The 19,178-nt window shown below is 48.2% G+C and overlaps 2 protein-coding genes and 1 non-coding gene across 8 annotated transcripts in view; all 3 read right to left on the reverse strand.

Moving 5' to 3' along the window:
• Window positions 1-2,245, reverse strand: part of DECR2 (2,4-dienoyl-CoA reductase 2) — a 19,729-nt gene extending 17,484 nt beyond the window's left edge. For all 5 annotated transcript variants that reach the window (XM_055082514.1, XM_028484258.2, XM_055082515.1 and 2 more), the window contains exon 1: window positions 2,057-2,245. In XM_055082514.1, the coding sequence (XP_054938489.1) occupies window positions 2,057-2,136 (80 nt within the window). In that variant the 5' untranslated portion in view covers window positions 2,137-2,245. The remainder of the gene's footprint in view (window positions 1-2,056) is intronic.
• Window positions 2,246-3,453: 1,208 nt separating this feature from the next.
• NME4 (NME/NM23 nucleoside diphosphate kinase 4) lies at window positions 3,454-6,906 on the reverse strand. Of its 2 annotated transcripts, none has more exons than XM_024123576.2 (5): window positions 6,775-6,906; window positions 4,993-5,126; window positions 4,619-4,720; window positions 4,409-4,521; window positions 3,454-3,885 (listed from the first exon to the last, which is right to left on the reverse strand). In XM_024123576.2, the coding sequence occupies exons 1-5, from the start codon at window positions 6,863-6,865 to the stop codon at window positions 3,762-3,764; spliced, it is 564 nt and encodes a 187-aa protein (XP_023979344.1). In that variant the 5' UTR covers window positions 6,866-6,906; the 3' UTR covers window positions 3,454-3,761. The 2 variants fall into 2 exon arrangements, with proteins under 2 accessions (XP_023979344.1, XP_054938492.1); XM_055082517.1 differs by having other exon boundaries at window positions 3,778-3,994.
• Window positions 6,907-18,982: 12,076 nt separating this feature from the next.
• LOC112064885 (U6 spliceosomal RNA) lies at window positions 18,983-19,089 on the reverse strand. Its single transcript, XR_002891736.1, has one exon. It is a non-coding gene; the product is annotated as a U6 spliceosomal RNA (small nuclear RNA).
• Window positions 19,090-19,178: the final 89 nt, after the last annotated feature.

Raw genomic sequence — 19,178 nt, forward strand, 5'->3', positions numbered from 1 at the left:
GCTTTTGCACAGCAAAGGAAACTACAAACAAGATGAAAAGACAACCCTCAGAATGGGAGAAAATATTTGCAAATGAAGCAACAAAGGATTAATCTACAAAATATATAAACAGCTCATGCAGCTCAATATTTAAAAAAAACAAACAACCCAATCAAAAAATGGGCAGAAGACCTAAATAGACATTTCTCCAAAGAAGACATACAGATGGCCAAGAGGCACATGAAAAGCTACTCAACATCACTAATTATTAGGGAAATGCAAATCAAAACAACAATGAGGTATCACCTCACACGGCTTAGAATGGGAATCATCCGAAAATCTACAAACAGCAAATGCTGGAGAGGGTGTGGAGAAAAGGGAACCCTCCTGCATTGTTGGTGGGAATGTAAATTGATACAGTCACTATGGAGGACAGTATGGAGGTTCCTTAAAAAACTAAAAATAGAATTACCCTGTGACCCAGCAATCCCACTTATGGGATTGCAATAGCCAGGTCATGGAAGCAACCTAAATGCCCATCGACAGACAAATGGATTCATAAGATGTGGTACATGTATACAATGGAATATTACTCAGCCATAAAAAGGAACGAAATTGGGTCATCTGTAGAGACGTGGATGGACCTAGACTGTCATACAGAGTGAAGTAAGTCAGAAAGAGAAGAACAATTATCGTATATTAACGCATATATGTGGAACCTAGAAAAATGGTACAGATGAACCAGTTTGCAGGGCAGAAATAGACACAGATGTAGAGAACAAATGTATGGACACCAAGGGGGGAAAGTGGCAGGGAGGCGTGGTGGTGTGATGAATAGGGAGTTTGGGATTGACATATATACACTAATATGTATAAAATAGATAACTAATAAGAACCTGCTGTATAAAAAAATAAATAAAATTCAAAACAAAAAATGGGTAGGGGTCAAACTCTATCCAAGTTAATTAAAAAAAAGAATACAGAAACTAACGATTGTCATCAGGCAAGAGAAGTAACAATAGCAAAGATAATAAATCAGGTTTAAAGACTTCCAGTTCTGTTTCCATGGTAAAGATTAGCCTGACGTGCTCAACCACCAGATCAACTGGAACCTCAGGGATGATGACCCTCGTGACTTCAATCAACTAAAGCTTGGACTCTCAACCACCCAAACCCTTCATGAAGATGCATGCACCTTTAGCTTAAAACTTCCCCAAATTTGCTGTGCGGGGAGACACCGCTTTGGGGAAAATCCCCAATGTTCTCCTTACTTGCTGCTAGTAATAATAAATCCTTCCTTCTCCTGACCTTTGGCTTGGTTGTGTCCTTTGACACTCACCCCCACCTCGGAGCATTACTAATGAACACCCGCCACCACCCACGAACCTGCTGTATAAAAAAATAAATAAAATTCAAAACAAAAAATGGGTAGGGGTCAAACTCTATCCAAGTTAATTAAAAAAAAGAATACAGAAACTAACGATTGTCATCAGGCAAGAGAAGTAACAATAGCAAAGATAATAAATCAGGTTTAAAGACTTCCAGTTCTGTTTCCATGGTAAAGATTAGCCTGACGTGCTCAACCACCAGATCAACTGGAACCTCAGGGATGATGACCCTCGTGACTTCAATCAACTAAAGCTTGGACTCTCAACCACCCAAACCCTTCATGAAGATGCATGCACCTTTAGCTTAAAACTTCCCCAAATTTGCTGTGCGGGGAGACACCGCTTTGGGGAAAATCCCCAATGTTCTCCTTACTTGCTGCTAGTAATAATAAATCCTTCCTTCTCCTGACCTTTGGCTTGGTTGTGTCCTTTGACACTCACCCCCACCTCGGAGCATTACTAATGAACACCCGCCACCACCCACAGGACAAACAGACCGTGCTCACAGCCATGCAAAGATCAGAACACCAGCAGTTCCATCTCTGGTGCACCTGGACTTCCGGACAGTCTGGCCACTAGGCATGGGGTCCTCACGCATCCCAGTAAAACCGCAGTCCCCGTGCAGCCCGCACCGCAGGCGCTCCCGCCCCCTGCCCGGCTCCCTGGGGCGCCCACGACACGGCCCGCACCGAAGCAAGTCCGGACAGAAGAGGTGGCGATACTCCGGGAGACAGTCGTCCTCCCTGACGTCGGGCGGTGGCTGGGCCATGGCGTTCGGTGCGGGCCTGGGCGGCTAGAACAGCAGGGACCCACCGGGATCAGGACTCCGACCTCGTCCTCCGGGGACAGGTGGCGCTGTGCCCGCGCCCTCCTCTCTGGCTGGCCTGCGACGAGAAGGCCCCGCCCACCCGGCGCTCGCCCTTCTCGGGACGCCCCGCCTCCGCGTGCCCTCGCTCCTCCCAGGAAGCCCCGCCTCCGCGTCCCCTCGCTCCTCCCAGGACGCTCTAACCACCTCAGCTCTCTCTCTTCCCAGGACAACCTGGTCCTTCCCGCCCCTCCCTCCGCTTCTCCCAGGACGTCCGGCCCCATGGCCGCGCGGCCTGCTGGGACTGGAAGTCAGTCTGGGCGCCAAGGTGTGCGCAGGCGCAGTGCGGCAGGCAGCTTCTCGCGGCGGAGACGCGGTGAACGCGGCTGGGAGCTGTCCGCTTTCCCGACTTCTTTTCACAAGACTGGGCGTCAGTGCCGGGGTCGAAGCCAGCCGGACCCAGGGGACACTCGGTTCCCGGGCTAAGTTGGAGTTCTCGGGCCGGCCCAGGGCCCCTCGGCTTCCCTCACCGCCCTGGGACCTGCTGTGCATTTAAAACACCTGGTCGGACTCCCCCAGCATTTAAAGTTCCTCGCCTCCCGGACGCTTCCCTTTCCTGTTGCAAAAGGGTGACGTAGAAGAGGGAAGGAGACTAGAGCCCAGAAAAGCCATGGGAAACAAGGAAACAAGGAAGGCCCTTCCCTCGAATGGCCAGTCCCAGGGTTAGCTCCCAACATGACCCTTTCGCGGCCAGTAAAGTCAGTACACTGCATCCGTGCCCTCATGTGTAGGCACAGGGAGCAACCAAAGCCGGGAATCCAGGACCAGCGCTTCCGTCGGCAAGACGTCAAATTTGAGTGAGGACCAAGTCGGCCTCAGCAGGTGTAATGATGTGTGGTGTCCAGTACCTGTGACAAGTGACCGGGGACACACCTGAGGACCAGGCGTAAGTGTGTAGTGTCAGTGTGGTCACCAGCCTTTGTGCCCTGAGGGCGGCTTCAGTTCCCTGCCTACCCCTTCCTGCAACCCTCCAGTCCTGCCTAGGGCTTCTCCTTCAGGGAGAGCACTAGCTCAGGGCCTCAGCTTGGATTCCCCACATTTCAGGCTGGAGGTCTCTGGACCTCTGCCTGTCTCATACATTCAGCAAAGTTACTGATTCCCTCCTGGTGTGTGAGAGATGGTAAGCTTCATTGCTACTTTCAAGCTGCTTACAACTTTGCATAAAGGCCTCATCCTTACCTCAGAGATGGCAGAGGCTGTAATGAGCACTCCACCCCCACACACAGCACAGTGAATTTTAATGTCCCCACTTTGGGAGAAGGGAGGTCACACTACCAGCTTTTGGAGGCACCCCAAAGCTTGTCTGGCACTTTGGTACAGAAAGGATTTTGTCCAATCTCTTGCTTCGGATAATACTAAAAGCCACATAAAGTTGGTGGCTTAACCCCTCTGGGCTGGAATGGGGCAGCAGGTGGACAGGCAGGTGGGTCGGGACAGATAGGCAGAGCATGGGTGTGGGCTCAAGGTCTTGTCGACAGAGGTAGTTGGTCCTGGGTGGATGCTGGGGTGACCGAGGGCACCCTGAGTGCTCAGGCTGGATAGATGCTGCTGTGGTGGCCTTCGTCTGCCCAGTCCACCAGCTCACTGCTCTGGAACCACAGCTGGATCTCCCTCTGGGCCCCCTCCACGGAGTCACTGGCGTGGATGACGTTCCTGTGCCAGGTGGCAGAGGTAGGACACAGGCTTCAGTGTGCACCTTGGGGGTCCCAGGGACAGTCTGCTGCGTGCACCTTGGGGGTCCCAGGGACAGTCTGCTGATCCCCTAGTGTCGAGGGGAGCAAGCGGGGTGATTGTACAGAGGGGAAAGGAAGAACAGGGGAGCTGCAAAACTGGGTTCCAGCCTGATCTCAGCTTCTTACCCACAACCTCATCTGTCCCGTGCCAACCCCCGGGGTGTCTCGCGATAAAGTGAGGTGACAGACAACGATGGCAGAGCACGTACAAAACACACAGGGAATGCTTTATCTTCTCCTGTGTGCGTGAAAGGGTTTTTTTAAAAACTGCACTAGCAAACGTTAGGTGTGATGTGCCACCAGTAAAGTCTCTTCTGGCTTTACTTTCCCCTGAGCAAGAAGCCCAGGTCCGGTGGATCTGCCTTAGCAGCAAGCCGCCACCCCAAGCCCCTAGTGAGCTGGCCCTCAGCTCCAAGTGTCCAAGTGTGTTAGCGCCCCCATACCTGCTGATGTGGATGCTGAAGTCTCCCCGGATGGTGCCAGGGGCAGCCTCAGCCGAGTTGGTGTGTCCTATCATGGCCCTCGAGGTGCAGACCACATTGGGGCCTTCCCAGACCTGCAGCACAGAGATAAAGGAGGTGGGGAGAGGTGGGTATCACCAAGGGCTCAGTCCAGGACCCTCCACCCCTCCCACCACCCCTGCCCCGCTGTACCATGGCCACCACCGGGCCGGAGCTCATGTAGCTGATGAGGGCTGGGTAGAAGGGCTTCCTCTGCAGGTCGTGGTAGTGCTCAGCAAGGATGCTCTCTGGTGCCTGGTGCATTGGGGGAAGGGAGTGAGAGGAGCCCCTGGAGAGGGAGCCCCACCAGGCACTGGGACAGTGACATGGTGTACTGATCACAGGGCCCTTTGCAGACGACACCTACATGGGGCAGCACTCCAACCAAAAAAGCACAAGGCAGACACCTCCCCACCCCTCTCCTTCTACTGCCAACACCAGGATGTCTTCCTGACGCAGGGCTGAGATGTGAGAAGCCCCCCATCCCAGTCTCCTCAGGGACACCCACAGGCCAAGAGCCCTGGTACCTGCAGCATCTTCATCCCCACCAGTTTGAAGCCCCTCCTCTCAAAGCGCTGGATCACATCCCCAACGAGCCTCCGCTGCACCCCGTCTGGCTTCACTGCAACCAGGGTCCGCTCCAGGGTCCAGGAGGGTCCTCCTTTAGAAGAGGGGGGTTCGGGGCTGCCGAGGCCTCACCCTTTCATGTCTCCTGGACCTGGGTTCCCCTGCCAGGACCCAGGTGTCACCTAGACTTCAGAGTGTCTGCCTCAGGCAGAGCAGCTATGGAGGGGAGAAGTGTGGTGTCCACAGCCAGGACTGTCCAGCATGGTGCTACCCTTTGGGACAAGCAGCACAGGGGGCCCCTGGGGACTTCAGCCTGTCGGAGGGGCCATGGGCCCTCCCAAGCAGTGGCAGAAGCTGCCCATGATAGAGCTGATGTCCCCTGAAAAGGCATCTATCTTAGACAGCCTGGAGGCCTGGGGAGGCACAGTCCAGCTCAGAGGCCACCCGGAGCCCCAAAGATGCCACACTGGAAACAAAGTACAAGTCTTGGCCTGATTTTCACTCTTGTCCTTTGTGGTGCTAGCACAGACAATGTCTGAACCCCCAACCTGCCACATCAGGAAGGAACCATCACCCATCTTCTGGGTCTCAGGTGAAGGAATGGCAGGGGACCAGGGAGACAGAAGTGCACTTTCCCCACTGGCTAGGCCACAGACAGCGGGACAAAGGGACCTGGGGATTGAGGAGAAAGGTGGAGGGGTTCTTGTCTGCAGGTGGGGAGAGTTGAGAGGGCTCCTCCCCTCACACCTTCGTTGGCCAGGCTGCTGTGGGGTTCCAGGGTGGGATGCTTCCAGACCTAAAGTCAACACTGCCACAGTCTTCCCCATCCTGGGGAGACACTGCCCAGGAGATCCCCAGCATCATCACCCTCCTACAGCCCCAAGCCACTTCCAGAGTTATGGTGACCCTCAGCATTGGGTCCAGGGTCAAGTGTAATTTTGAGAGAAGCCCAGACCCTGGATGTCCAGCTAATTCCTGCGAAGAGGGAGGAGAGAACTGGAGGAGAGATAAGACGTAGGGTCCAGGAGGGCCAGTGTCCCTGGAGGCATCTGCAGCTGCCTTCCCATCCCCAGGAGGAAAATTAACCAAAGTTGTGCAGGGCCTGGAGAGCAGGCCGTGGGTGACCACCACATCCCTTCAATGAACCGCGCTGGAGGAAGTCCCCCCATCCTTATTCCATCCCCCAAGCCCAGTGCCTGGGGGCCCTGCTGCCAGCTGGCTCGTGCCTCAGATGGTGGCAGTTCACTCTTGCCAGCATTTGGAACGCCAGGACGTCTGCCGCTCAGGAAGGGCCCGAGGGCCAACAGGAAGGGCCTGAGGGTCAGCAGCTAGGGCAGAGGTCCCTGTGCATACCAGCGGGCAGGGATACGCCAGGCGGAAAAACGCCCCAGGACAGGAGTGTTCATCTGCTGAGAATGACCCCACTCAGGAGCCCCGGGGTTCGCCGAAAAGTGTGGCCACCAGGCTTCTGGCTTCCTCCTGCCCTGGAGCCCCGGGGACCCCCTGTCCTGAGCACGGTGAGGAGGTGAGCGGGGGCGTGGGGGGCTGGGTGGGAGTGAGCGGTGGGGGGGGGGGTGCGCGCAGGGCCCCAGCCCGGCGGGAACCCGACGGTCGCGCAGCTCCAGCCGGCATGTCCCAAGGCCTCAAGCCCCCTGCGCCAGGGCCCGCACGTGCGCCAGCAGAGGCCTGCGGCGCCTCAGCCCGCCCCACCTCGCGCATGGCCGCCGGGTGGGCGGACTCACCAGAGCTGGAGCGCGCAAGCAGGCTGGCGACCGGGGCCCGCGTGCGGCACATCAGCCCCCGCAGCGCCGCGCGCCCGGAGAGACCGCGCATGACTCCCTGCCCGCGAGTGCCGTCTGAGAGCGCAAGAGAGAGGCCCGGGGATGGAGGGGGAGGGGCGGAGGGAAGAGGGAGGGAGGAGGGTGGAGGGAGAAAAGGAACCTGGGGAAGGGTTGGAGGGACAGAGGGAAGAGGGAGGGAGGGAGGTGGAGGGGCAGAGGGAGAAAAGGAACCCGGGGAACGGTCAGCGGGAGAAAGGTAGGAGGGAGGGAGGGGAAGGGGGGAGAGGAGGAAGGGGGGAGGGAGGGAGAGCAGCGCAAGGACCCCACGGCCCCTACGCTCGCGGCCCCACACCGACCCTGCTTCACTCAAGCGGCCTCGGGAAGTATTTAATGTCAATTTCTGTTAAAATCAGAAGAAAAAACGATGATGAACGCAGCATGGATTGTATTTGTCTTTATACCAACACAGTCCTTAAGTATCATTTTGAGTTCATGCAAGTCCTCCTACGCCTGTCTTGGGCTGCACCCCGTTCTGGCAGCAGGACCTGCTTCTGGGGGCGGAGGGTGTCCTCCCACCTGAGTCTCCCTCGGAAATTACACCCTGCGTCTGGGGAGGGTGGACCTGGGTGGTCAGGCAAGGTCAGGCAGGGTATCTCTGCATTTGGATGGGGAAAATCCCACCTTTATTCTCAAGTGGACATGTAACTGCATTCCTGTAACTGAAGGAATTTAGCTTCCACTGAAACCCTTAAGGTGCCTGTAACTTTATCGCAAGCAGAAATCACAGATATTCTCATTTACTATATTGTTCCAGTTGAGAAGGTGGCGCAGTACTGTTTGAAATATGAGATCAACTGCAAGATCTTATGTAATGAGTTTTCGTTTTCTTTTTTTAAAAATTTTATTTATTTATTTTTGGCTGCGTTGGGTCTTTGTTGCTGTGCACAGGCTTTCTCTAGATGCGGTGAGTGGGGGCTACTCTTCGTTGGGGTGCACAGGCTTCTAAATGTGGTGGCTTCTCTTGTTGCGGAGCCCAGGCTCTAGGCTGAAGCACGGGCTTCAGTAATTGTGGCACATGGGCTCAGTAGTTGTGGAGCACGGGCTAAGTTGCTCTGTGGCATGTGAGATCTTCCCGGACCAGGGCTCAAACCCGTGCCCCCTGCATTGGCAGGTGTATTCTTTTTTTTTTTTTTAATTTATTTTATTTTTGTTTGCGTTGCATGTTCGTTGCTGCACGTGGGCTTTCTCTAGTTGCGGGGATCGGGGGCTAGTCTTCATTACAATGCGCAGGCTTCTCATTGCGGTGACTTCTCTTGTTGCGGACCCCGCCCGGGCAGGCTCTAGGCGCGCGGGCTTTAGTAGTTGTAGCACACGGGCTTCAGTAGTTGTGGCTCGCGGGCTCTAGAGCACAGGCTCACTAGTTGTGGCGCATGGGCTTAGTTGCTCCGTGGCATGTGGAATCCTCCCGGACCAGGGCTCAAACCCATGTCCCCTGCATTGGCAGGTGGATTCTTAACCACTGTGCCACCAGGGAAGCCCTGTAATGAGATTTTGAAAAAGCATATATACTTCTTTATGCTGTTGTGGATGGAATTGTTTTCTTAATTTCATTTTCAACTGTTCATTACAAGCGTATAAAAATACAATTGAGTTTTGTATATGGATCTTGTATCCAGAGACTTTGGTGAACTCATTTATTAATTTTAATAGTTTTTTAGTGGATTCCTCAGGATTTTGTAGGTACAGGGTTATGTCATACAGGAATAGAGATAGTTTGACTTTTTCCTTCCCAATCTGGATGTCTTTTTTTTCGTTTTATTAATTAATTGCTCGGCTAGAGTCTTCAGTACAATGTTAAATACAAGTGACCTTCTTTTTCCACTGTCTTAAGACGGGAGGTTAGATTATTGTTTTGAAATATTTTTTTCTTTCTTAGTATAGACATTTATAGCTATAAATTTCCCTCTAAACACTGCATTAACTATATTCCATAAGTTTTGATGTGTCTTCATTTTCTTTCATCTCAAAGTATTTTCTGATTTCCCTTTTGATTTCGTATACTCTAAAAACTACAAATCATTGTTGAAAGAAATTACAGAAAATCTAAGTAAAGGACAAAACATCCCACATTCATGGATTGGAAGACTTAGCATGTTAATATGTCAGTGCTCCTCAAACTGATCTACAGATTCAACTCAATCCCTGTCAAAATCCTGACTTATTTGTAAAAATTGATAAGTTGATTCTCAAATTCAGTGGGTTTGCAAGAGACCCAGAATAACCAGAAACTCCTGAAAAAGAACAAAGCAGGAGAACTCACACTTCCTGATTTCAAACTTATCACAAAACATTAATAATCAAGTCAGTGTGGTACCAGCACAAGGATAGACATATAGACCAATGGAATAGAATTGAGAGTCCAGAAATAAAGCTATACATCTATAGTCAACTGATTTTGGCAAGGAAGCCAAGACCACTCAATGAGAGACAGAACAGTCTTTTCAACAAATGGTGTTGCAGTAGCCAAGACATGGAAACAACCTAACTGTCCATTGACAGATAAATGGGTAAAGAAGATGTGATACACATACACAATGGAATATAACTCAGCCATAAAAAAGAATGAAATAATGCCATTTACAGCAACATGGATGGACCTAGTGATTATCATATTAAGTGAAGTAAGTAGGAAAGAGAAAGACAAATACCATATGATATCACTTATATGTGGGATCTAAAATATGACATAGATTAACTTATCTACAGGACTTCTCTGGTAGTCCAGTGGTTAGGACTCTGCGCTCCCAATTCAGTGGGCTCAGGTTCGATCCCTGGTCAGGGAACTAGATCCCGCATGCCACAACTAAGATGCAGTACAGCCAAATAAATATATATTTTTTAAAGACATGCACCACAATGTTCATTGCAGCACTATTTACAATAGCCAGGACATGGAACCAACCTAAATGTCCATTGACAGGTGAATGGATAAAGAAGATGTGGCACATATATACAATGGAATATTACTCAGCCTTAAAAAGGAATGAAACTGAGTTATTTGTAGTGAGTTGGATGGACCTAGAGCCTGTCATACAGAGTAAAGTAAGTCAGAAAGAGAAAAACAAATACCGTATGCTAACGCATATATATGGAATCTAAAAAAAAAAAAAGGTACTGATGAACCTAGTTGCAGGGCAGGAATAAAGAGGTAGACATAGAGAACGGACTTGATGACAGGGGGTGGGAGGGCGAAGCTGGAGCGAAGTGAGAGTAGCATTGGCGTATATACACTACCAAATGTAAAACAGTTGGCTGGTGGGAAGCAGCAGCATAGCACAGGGAGACTGGCTTGGTGCTTTGCGATGACCTAGAGGGGTGGGATAGGGAGGATGGGAGGGAGGCTCAAGAAGGAGGGTATGTGGGCACATGTGTATGCATATGGCTGATTTGCTTTGTTGTGCAACAGAAACTAACATGGTATTGTGAAGCAATTATACTCCAAAAAAAATGTATTAAAAAAAAGTATCATTTAAAAAAATTAACTTATCTACGAAACAGAAGCAGACTCACTGAACAGACTTGTGGTTGCCAAGGGGGAGGGATGGATTGGGAGTTTGGGATTAGCACATGTATGCAATGTGTAAACAACAAGGTCTTATTGCATAGCACAGGAAACTATATTCAATATCCTGTGATAAACCATAATGGAAAAGAATATGAGAAAGAATATATATATATAACTGAATCACTTTGATTCAGCACCTGAAAAGATGCTCAACATCATTAGTCATCAGGGAAATGCAAATCAAAACCCCGAGAGACAACTTCATACCCGCTAGCGTGGCTAGAACCAAAAGGTCAGATAATAACCTGTGTTGGTGAGGATGTGGAAAAATTGGAACCCTCCTACATTACTGATGGAAATTTAAAATAATGCAGCCACTTTGGGAAATAGTCTGGCAATTTCTCAAATGATTAAAAATCGAATCATATGACTCAGAAATTCTACTTCTAGGTATATACCCAAAAGAAATGAAAGTACATGTCCACAAAAACTTGTACACAGATTTTCACAGCAGCATTATTATAGTAGCCAAAGGGTGGAAATAACCCAAGTGTCCATCAGTTGATGAATAGATAAACAAAGTGTGGTCAGTCCATGCAGTGGAATAGTATTCGGCCATAAAAGGAAGGAAATACTGACACATGCTGTAACCTGAATGAACTTTTTTTTCCCTTAACCACTGGACCGCAAGGGAATTCCCTTGAAGGAACCTTGGAAACATTATGCTGAGTGAAAGAATTCAGTCACAAAAGGCCACATATTGTATGATTCCATTCATGTGAAAGTACAGAATAGGGAAGTATACAGAGACAGAAAGTAGTATTAGTGGTTGCTTAGGGCTGGGGGTAGGGAGTGGTGGGGGAATGGGAGGGTGATAGCTAAAGGGTATGGAGCTTCTTTTTTCTTAATATTTATTTATTTTATTTTATTTTGGGCTGCTTCAGGTCTTAGTTGCGGCACACAGGATCTTCATTGTGGCGTGCGGGCCCTCTAGTTGAGGCGTGCGGGCTTAGTTTCCCTGCAGCATATGGGATCTTAGTTCCTCGGCCAGGGAGTGAACCCGCATCCCCTGCATTGGAAGGTGGATTCTTAACCACTGGACCACCAGGGAAGTCCCTGGAGCTTCTTTTTAGGAGATGAAAATGTTCTAAAATTGACTGTGGTGATGGTTACACATATGTGTGAGTACACCAAAAATCATTGAATTGTAAATTTAAAATGGGTGAATGGTTTAGTATGGAATTATTTCTCAACAAAGCTGTTTTTTCAAAGGTGAAAAAGCAAAAAATAAGAAAAGAAAAAACAAAAAAAAGAGACCAGGCTTCGCTGGTGGCACAGTGGTTGAGAGTCCGCCTGCCGATGCAGGGGACATGGGTTCGTGCCCCGGTCCGGGAAGATCCCACATGCCGCGGAGCGGCTGGGCCCGTGAGCCATGGCCGCTGAGCCTGCGCGTCTGGAGCCTGCGCTCCGCAATGGGAGAGGCCACAACAGTGAGAGGCCCGTGTACCGCAAAAAAAAAAAAGACCAAAAAAATGAAAAAGCATTTATTATTATGTCACATATTTTAAATGTCTTGAGACATCTTGGCTGTTTCATCAAACCACTTCCAACCCTGCACAGGTCAGGCCCTACACTGCTCTGGGACTCTGAGGCTGCTGTAGCCCAGCCCCAGACTGATCCCTGTTCCCAGAGACAGTGCAGCACATGGCTCACGCCCCTGAGTGAGGGGCAAGGTGGCCAGGTGGCCACTTCCGGTTGGGAGGTGAGCCTGCTTCCCCACCCCCTTTGCATCTGGGCTGGCCCTGTGGCTGGTTGTGTCTGTACAAACGCTAGGTAACATCCTCATCTGGGGCTTAGCGATCTGCACTTCTGCCTTTGCCATTTGGGATGCATGGGCTTGGACTTTCCTTTCCATGTAAAGAAGCCTAAGGCAGCCACAGAGAAAGAGAAAGAAAGAGCCACCAGCCCCCAGCCATTCCTACCAAAGCACCAGAAGTGTGGGTAGTCATCTTGAGAGTTCCAGCCCCAGCTTATGCCTCAGGGAGCAGAAGAGCCACCAGGTGAACCCTGCCCAACTCCCTGACTCAGCAAAGAATCAGCAGAAAATATCCTGGCTGTTGTGTGAAGCTGTTGAGATTTGGGGTAGTTTGTTGAGATGCCTCCCACTCAACCCAGCCTGGGTCAACTGAGCTCATCTGAGATGTGGCATCCCTTGGCTTCTCTGTGGCCAAGCCAGGGCTCAAGTAGAAGAGTGGCCCTAGGTCCACTGCTCCTCCGACCACAGTTCCCTGCGTCCTCTTCTGGCCAGGATGTGTGTAGCTTCTGTGTGAAGACTTCAGGCTCACAGGTGGCTGGCTGAGTGAGTTAGGAGACCTGAGTTTCGACCCTGGTCCTTCTCCTAAGGCTACACCTTTACCCACTCTGAGCCCCGTCCCCTCCTCTGTAAGGTGCTGCTGGCGGTGCCGCAGGGAATAGGGTTCTGGCACATGGGCCGCTTCTTGCTCTGTCCTGTCTCGTCCTGTCCCCTCTGGTCCCTGTTTCTGTCCCTCTCCTGCACCCTGACGCCCTCCTCAGGCTTCCAGACCCACTGCCACTGTGTCAGATGGGATTGCTGGGGGATTTACCTCCCCCAGAAGCAGAGATGTGCACCCTGCATCTCCCTGGCCCCCATATCGCAACAGTTCTGGGGTGCCTTCAGAGGTTCCCGAGAGATCAGGCCAGAATTCCATGACCTGGGCCTCCTTCTCTTCCCTTTCCAGACCCACTTCCTTCTCCCCCTGAGTGTTCTCTGGGACCACATCCTAAAACATCGTTCTCACATTTTCACACAGGTCCACATCAGGGTCCACCTCCAGGAAACCCAGCCTCAGAAAGGAAGATACCAGAAGGAAGCACTTTATGACCACGTTTGATACAGCAGAGCACAAACACGAGGCTGTTCATTTCTCCTCTGATGCTGACTCTCCTCCCGCGTCTGGCACTAAACGTGGAAGCACTTTATCAATACATTTGCTCGGTATTTATTTCTCCGTGACCACATTCCTCCCTTCTAGACTCTCCTCTCCCATATCTTGAGGAGTAGATCTCATAGCCCTCAGATCATTTTCAGTTGTTACAGGTCTAGTTTCGCGTGGGTTAAAACCCCCACCATGTATCCACCTGAAGAGTCCTTCTCTCCTTCCCCCAAGCCGGCCGGGTTTGGTCCAAGTGAGGCTGGTCTGCAACAACATCCTTTCTCTCAATCTCTGTCCTCATCTGGTGCATGACTTTCTTGTCTCCGAGTTGTTCACATTCAGCTTCCTCCTGGCAAGGCAGCCCTAGTTCCTTCTGAGACTTAGGACGACAGACATCCTGTCTCGGACCCTGCACCCCTGAGCCCTTCAGATAGAGCCAGGGCCCAGGGCCAGTGGTCAGCTGTCCTCACCTTGACCCACAGATCCCAATCCATGTTCCAACAGGATTGTTTTGTGGTCTCGAATTACAATATGGAAATGCAAGGGGCCTGACTACCCAGACTCTCTGAAGAAGATGAGGGTGAGAGGGCTTGTTCTGAGAGCTATCAGTCCTTGTTACCTAGCTGTAATAATTCCGACCGTGTGTTGGCCCAGGTATTGACAAGTAGACCAAGGGAACAGGATAGAGAACCCAGAAACAGACTCACACACATGTACGAGCACCGAATATATGATTGAGGAGCCACTGCAGATCAGTGGGAAATGCAGACTTTTCAATAAACATTGCTGGGTCAATCAGGTATCCATATAGAAAAAGAGAGAGAGAGACCTAATCCTACATACACAGAAATAAATTTCAGGTAGGTTAAAGGCCTAAATATGAAAGGCAGATCTATAAAGCTTTCAGAAGGTAAGAAACTATAAGCAGGACCTTCTAAGGGGAAGAATTTCTTTAGGCACAAAAGGCACTAATCATAAAGAAAATGATTGACAAATTCAACTACATTAAATTGAAGAACTTCATAAAAAACACCATGAAGACATTAAAATGGCCCAAATCTAAAACACTGACAATACCAGATGCTGGCAAGAATGTAAAGCAACAGAAACACTAGTTCATCACTGGTGGAAATGCAGAATGGAACAGTTACTTTGGAATATATTTTGGTGGTTTCTTAAGAACTAAACATACTCTTACCATGTGCTGTAGCAATCATTATGCTTGGTATTTACTCAAATGAGTTGAAAATGTATGTCCCCAAAAAAGTGCACATGGATGTTTACAGCAGCTTTATTCATAATTGCTTTATTCATAAATTGCCAAAACTTGGAAACAACCAAGATATCCTTCAGTAGGTGAATGGATAAATAAACTGTGGTGCATCCAGACAGTGGAATATAGTTCAGCAATAAAAAGAAATATGGGGGACTTCCCTGGTGGCCCAGTGGTTAAGAATCCGCCTGCCACGTAAGGAACACTGGTTCGAGCCCTGATCCGGGAGGATCCCACATGCCACAGAGCAACTAAGCCCATGCGCCACAACTACTGAGCCTGCACTCTAGAGCCCACGAGCCACAACTACTGAGCCCGCGTGCCACAACTACTGAAGCCCGCGCGCCTAGAGCCCGTGCCCCGCAACAAGAGAAGCTATCGCATTGAGAAGCCTGTGCACCGCAATGAAGAGTAGCCCCCGCTTGACGCAACTAGAGAAAGCCCGTGCGCAGCAACGAAGACCCAACACAGCCAAAAATAAATAAATCTAAAAAAAATAAAAATATTAAAAGAAAAAGAAGAAAGGGTGGGGAGTAAATGAAACAAAGCTGTCAAAATGTTGATGATTGTTGAACTGGGGTGATAGGTATGTGAGGGCTTGAGTGTATGATTTGATTTCAGTGTATGTTTGAAAATTTCTATAATAAAAGGTAAAAAACAAAACAGGGCTTTTTCATGAATGAATAATTTCCTTGGAAGTATATCTTATAATACATTTACATCCACCTTGCAATTTATATATATATATATATATTTTTTTTTTTTTTTTTAGTGTATGTTTGAAAATTTCTATAATAAAAGGTAAAAAACAAAACAGGTCTTTAAAAAGAGAAAAAAGAAATGTGCCATCAAGCCCTAAAAGGATATGGAGTAAACTTAAATGCATATTACTTAGTGAGAGAAGCCAGTTCGGAAAGGCTATATACTGTATGATTCCGACTATATAACACGCTGGAAAAGGCAAAACTGGAGTAAAAAGATCAGTGATTGCCAGGGGTTGGGCACTGGAAAGGATGAACAGGCAGAGCACAGAGGATATTTAGGGCAGTGAAACTACCCTGTATGGTACTATAATGATAGATACATGTCATTATAGATTTGTCCAAACCCATAGAATGTACAATACCAAGAGTGAACCTTAATATAAGCTATGGACTGTGGTTGATTAGGATGTAGATTCATCAGCTGTAACAAATGACCACCCTGGTGGGGGATGGTGATAGTGGGGGAGGCTGTGCATGTTTGGGGGCAGAGGGTATATGGGAACTCTGCACTTTCTGCTTAATTTTGCTATGAATCTAAAACTCTTAAAAATAAAATATATTAAATACACACACACAGACCATGAAGAAAGAAAAAGACAAGTCACAGAACAGGAAAGAATATTTCCATCACTTAAAACCTATGCACGTCTACGGCTCTATGACCAGAAATCAGTGAGCAAAAGACCAGTGGCCCAACAGCACAGCAAATACTTGAAGATTCATTTCTCCAAAGAGGAAATTTTAACACCCAGTAAATAACGCAAAGGTGCTCAGCCTCAGGAGTAATCAGAGAAATGCAAATAAAGTCATGGTACAAATCTCCAAGTCTGAAAATTCCAGATATTAGCAAGGATGTGGACCACTGGAACTCCTCACTGCTAGTGAGAATCTCAGCCGACCAAACCCGTTTAGGTGAACAGCGTGGAGTTTTCAAGAAAGGGAAAAGGCAAACTACAGAGCCAGAGAAAATATTTGCAACTCATAAATCTGATCAGGGTCTAGTGTGAAGAATTTACAAAGAATTCTTACAAGTTAATAACAGAAAACCACTCTGCCCACACCCTCCCGTAACCCTCTCCCCTTGAGTGTGGGCTGCACCCAGTGACAAGGAGAAAACAGCAGGAGATGGGAGGTTGCCTTCAGGATTTTTGACCAGACCCGCTGATCTGCTTCTTCCTTTCTCCTCCCCCCCATCCTGCGTGGAGCTCCAGCTGCCCTACGGGCAGGTCCACATGACAAGGAACCCAGGTCTCTGGCCAACAACCAGTGTGGACCTGAGGCCACAGCCACGGATGTGAGTTTAGAAGCAGATCCTACCCTGTCCAGCCTTGAGGTGACTGAAGCCCCGGTTGACACTTTTGCAGCCTGACTAAGGATGAGGTGGGTGGGGAATGAGGGGCGACAGCCTTGGATTTCTGGGACATTCCTGCTTGGAGAGACCCTGCCCTGCAGGGTGGGAGGAGGGGGCAACCCAGGAGAACTAGACTCTGTACCAGCCCTGCTGTTGCTGTCTCCTTGCCCTACACTGGCTCTCCGGCTGTTTCTAATCTTGTGCCTCTTTGGGTAAACGTGGAAGTTTCCAGGTTGCCCCTTCCCCATCACCTGCAAACCAGCAGCCTCTCAGGAGACCCTGAGTCTGATTTTCACTGATTTCTAGTTACCTAATTATTGTTATAGATTTCTAATTTAATTCCATTGTGGTCAGAGAACATATTCTGTATCACCCAAATTCTTTGAAGTTTATGGAGAACTGGTTTTTCAAAATTATTTATTTATTTGGCTGCACTGGGTCTTAGTTGCGGCATGAGGGCTCCCAGCTGTGTTATGCAGGATCTAGTTCCCCAGTCAGGGATCGAACCCAGGCCTCCTGCATTGGGAGCACAGAGTCTCAACCACTGGACCACCAGGCAAGTCCCTTGACGCTCTTTTAATAGGTGCATACATATGTATTTCTTCCTTATGAATTGACCCTTTTATGGTTATGAAAAACAATTTTTTTTTGGTGATACCTTTTGTCTTGAAGTCCACCTTATCTGATAGAAATATAGGCACTCCAGTTTCTCATGTTTATTATTGCATGCTGGGTCTTTGTCCATCCGCTTACTTTCAACCCATCTGTGTCTTTATGGATGTAGATAGCTGGGTCTTGCTTTTTTAAAAATCCAGTCTGATAATCTCTGCCTTTTAATTGGAGTGTGTAGTCCATGAATAATTAATGTAATTATTGATATGGTTGGAGTTAGGTCTCCTGTTTCATTATTTGTTTTGTGTTTGTCCCCTCTGATTTATATTCTTTTCCTCCTTTCCTGACCTCTTTCGGATTAAATGAATATTTTTAAATACCGTTTAATTTATTTATTGGATTTTTAGGTATACCTTAGCATTATTTTTATACTGGTTGCTCTAGGGATTGTAATTACATCCCTAACATTTCACAGACTATTTAGAATTTATACTGTGCCACTTCATGTAAGATGCAGGAATCTTGCAATCATGTAGGTCTGTTTTCTCCTTCCCCCTGTCCTGTCTGCTCCATTGTTTCTGAAGAGAAGTCATACATTTGAATTGTTATTCCCTTGAATGTCATTTTTCTCTGGATGCTTTCAATATTTCCTCTTTTTGTTTGGTTTTCAGTAGTTGACTATTATTTGCCTGGGTGTGATTTTCTTTGTACAATTTATTCTTAGGATTCACTGAGCTTCTTGAATCTGTACATTAATGTCTTTCACCAAATTTCACATGTTTTTTCTGCCTCATTCTCTCCTATCCTTTTGGAACTCCAACTTTAAACATGTTAGACCTCTTTTCACCCCTGCTCGGGTCACTGCAGGGGGAGCCAGTGTGGGTGGCTTCTTCTCGGAGCTGGGGTCCCAGGTAGCCTGGCCCCCATCTGCCAGCCCAGGGCAGCTGGTGAGGGCTGCCAAGGGGGAGCACTCAAACCAGAGCATCACTCTCGGGGCATCCTGCCCTGGCAACATCTTCTGCCCCTGTTACCCACTGCCACCAGGGGACCACTTTCATCTTTCTCATCTTCTCCTGCAAATTGCCGGGATATGGGATATTTCCAGTGTCTTCTTTTGGACTGTCTTTTTCTCAGTGTGTGAATTTCCTTTCTATCTTAGGTATATTCACCTTTTATCACACATAGCACATGTTTTCTCCCATTTGTCTTTTGACTTAATTGATGACATCTATCCTTTCACACTTTTTATAATTACATAGCATTTTTAAACATGTAGTCAAATAAGTAACATTTTCTTCATGTTCCCTGGTTCCCTGTCTTGCTCAAGAAATTCTTTCCCATGCCTGTATTCTAAGGGACGTGTTCTAGTTTCCTTTTAATATTTTTATCATTTTATTCTTTTTTTAAAATTTTATTGGATTATAGCTGATTTACAATGTTGTGTTAGTTTCAAGTATACAGGAAAGTGAATCAGTTATACATATACATATATCCACTCTTTTTTAGATTCTTATATAGGTCATTACAGAGTATTGAGTAGAGTTCCCTGTGCTATAAAGTAGGTCCTTATTAATTATCCATTTTATATATAGTAGTATGTAAATGTCAATCCCAGTCTCCCAATTTATCCCTCCCCCCTCTTTCCCACCTAAAAATATGGAACGCTTCACGAATTTGCGTGTCATCCTTGTGCAGGGGCCATGCTAATCTTCTCTGTATCGTTCCAATTTTAGTATATGTGCTGCTGAGGCGAGCACTATCATTTTATTCTTGACAGTTGACAACCTGATCCAGCTGGAATTCATTTTTCTGTGTAGTGTGAGGTAGGATACAGAACCATGTATTC

Source organism: Physeter macrocephalus, unplaced genomic scaffold (genome assembly GCF_002837175.3).
Source record: "Physeter macrocephalus isolate SW-GA unplaced genomic scaffold, ASM283717v5 random_152, whole genome shotgun sequence".
NCBI lineage: Eukaryota > Metazoa > Chordata > Mammalia > Artiodactyla > Physeteridae > Physeter > Physeter macrocephalus.

Bases quoted from the DNA above. Each gene is read 5' to 3' on its own strand.
- NME4 (XM_055082517.1), bottom strand. From the start codon at position 6,865: ATGCGCGGTCTCTCCGGGCGCGCGGCGCTGCGGGGGCTGATGTGCCGC. The intron at 5,127-6,774 runs GTGAGTCCGCCC...CCTCTTCTAAAG, and splicing joins GCTTGCGCGCTCCAGCTCTG to GAGGACCCTCCTGGACCCTG. The intron at 4,721-4,992 runs GTACCAGGGCTC...CCAATGCACCAG, and splicing joins TGGGGATGAAGATGCTGCAG to GCACCAGAGAGCATCCTTGC.